General features: G+C 39.8%; 1 protein-coding gene across 1 annotated transcript; it reads left to right on the forward strand.

The window, feature by feature from the left end:
• The first annotated feature begins 9 nt into the window (after positions 1-9).
• LOC118736654 lies at positions 10-1,349 on the forward strand. The gene is made up of 2 exons (XM_036466701.1): positions 10-371; positions 439-1,349. The coding sequence occupies exon 2, from the start codon at positions 449-451 to the stop codon at positions 1,232-1,234; it is 786 nt and encodes a 261-aa protein (XP_036322594.1). The 5' UTR covers positions 10-371; positions 439-448; the 3' UTR covers positions 1,235-1,349.
• Positions 1,350-1,446: the final 97 nt, after the last annotated feature.

Genomic DNA, 1,446 nt, shown 5'->3' on the forward strand with positions numbered 1-1,446 from the left:
GACCTTTGCTTTCAAAAACATTATAACTACCAGGCAACACGGATTCATTGGTGGCAGGTCAACGGCCACTAACCTGTATCAGTATATTAATTACGCTTTGGACGCAATGGGCGACAGCAAAGATGTCCATGCAATTTATACGGATTTCAGCAAGGCTTTTGACATGGTGGACCATGGCATACTAATCCAGAAACTTGGCTCTTATGGAGTAAAAGGGAACGCTTTGGAATGGTTTCGATCCTACCTGTGTAATAGGCATCTGCAAGTCAGAGTTAATTGCCACATATCGAGCAGTTTTGTTACAACATCAGGGGTGCCACAAGGGTCACACCTGGGCCCAATTCTGTTTAATATCTTTGTGAATGACATAGGTAACCAATTTAAATCGGAACACCTACTGTATGCTGACGACCTAAAAATTTTTAATCAAATAACTAGTACAGATGACATGAGTAAATTACAGAATGATATCAATAGCCTAAGTGTCTGGTGCACATCAAATAAGCTTAGTCTAAACATAAGTAAATGTGTTGTCATGTCATTTTCACGTTCGCATAAGCCACACCCACCCGTATACTGGTTGAACGGCCAAAAGCTGCAGGTGGTCACCACTATCAAGGACCTTGGAGTAACGGTTGACAACGAGTTGAACTTTGCTAATCACATTAACGACATATCGCTACGTGCACATAGAGTGTTGGGCCTCATTATTAGGTCTGGCAGAGATTTCCGCGACCCATACACACTCATACGCCTGTTTGATGCATTGGTTAAACCTATACTCGTATATTGCAATATTGTCTGGGCGCCTTCCTCTGACCAGCTTGTAAACCGACTGGAATCTACTCAGCGTAAGTTCTGTAAATACTTATCCTGGTTTTTAAACTCAGTGGCAGCAGAGATGAGCACGGATGATGTCTATAACTACTTCAAAATTAACAGCCTGTCGTGTGGAAGGCAGGCTTGTGACCTGCTTTTCTTTTATAAACTTGTTAACGGCATCGTTATCTCACCTGAGATTTTAGCTCAATTTTCTCTCATTTGTCCAAGAGCAGGCCTCCGACATGGTCGACTACTTGAAATTAAAAAGACCACAAAGAACTACGTGTGGAATGGACCCAGAAGCAGAATCGCTAGATTAGTCAACGAACACAGCTCAACATTGAACTTTTTCGGTGGATCTTACAACCAGTTCACGAAAAATGTAAAGGATCAACTCTATAATCATCGATAACCCCACTTTAAAAATAGCAGATATAACGAATCCTGCTTGAATTCATATTTAAAAGTCCGAAACATATTGTTCTTATCTGTTTTATTCTTTTATACTTTTCATGTGTGATTGTTTTTAAGCGTAAAGCCGTTTGGCGTTAAGCGTTAAGCATAAATAAATAAATAAATAATAACAAAGTAAAGAGTTTTTCGAAAGCCATCGCTATTTATTAA

The sequence above is a fragment of the Rhagoletis pomonella genome, unplaced genomic scaffold (assembly GCF_013731165.1).
Source record: "Rhagoletis pomonella isolate Grant_MI unplaced genomic scaffold, Rhpom_1.0 Rhpom_scaffold_00003, whole genome shotgun sequence".
Lineage (NCBI taxonomy): Eukaryota > Metazoa > Arthropoda > Insecta > Diptera > Tephritidae > Rhagoletis > Rhagoletis pomonella.

Bases quoted from the DNA above. Each gene is read 5' to 3' on its own strand.
- LOC118736654 (XM_036466701.1), top strand. From the start codon at position 449: ATGAGTAAATTACAGAATGATATCAATAGCCTAAGTGTCTGGTGCACA.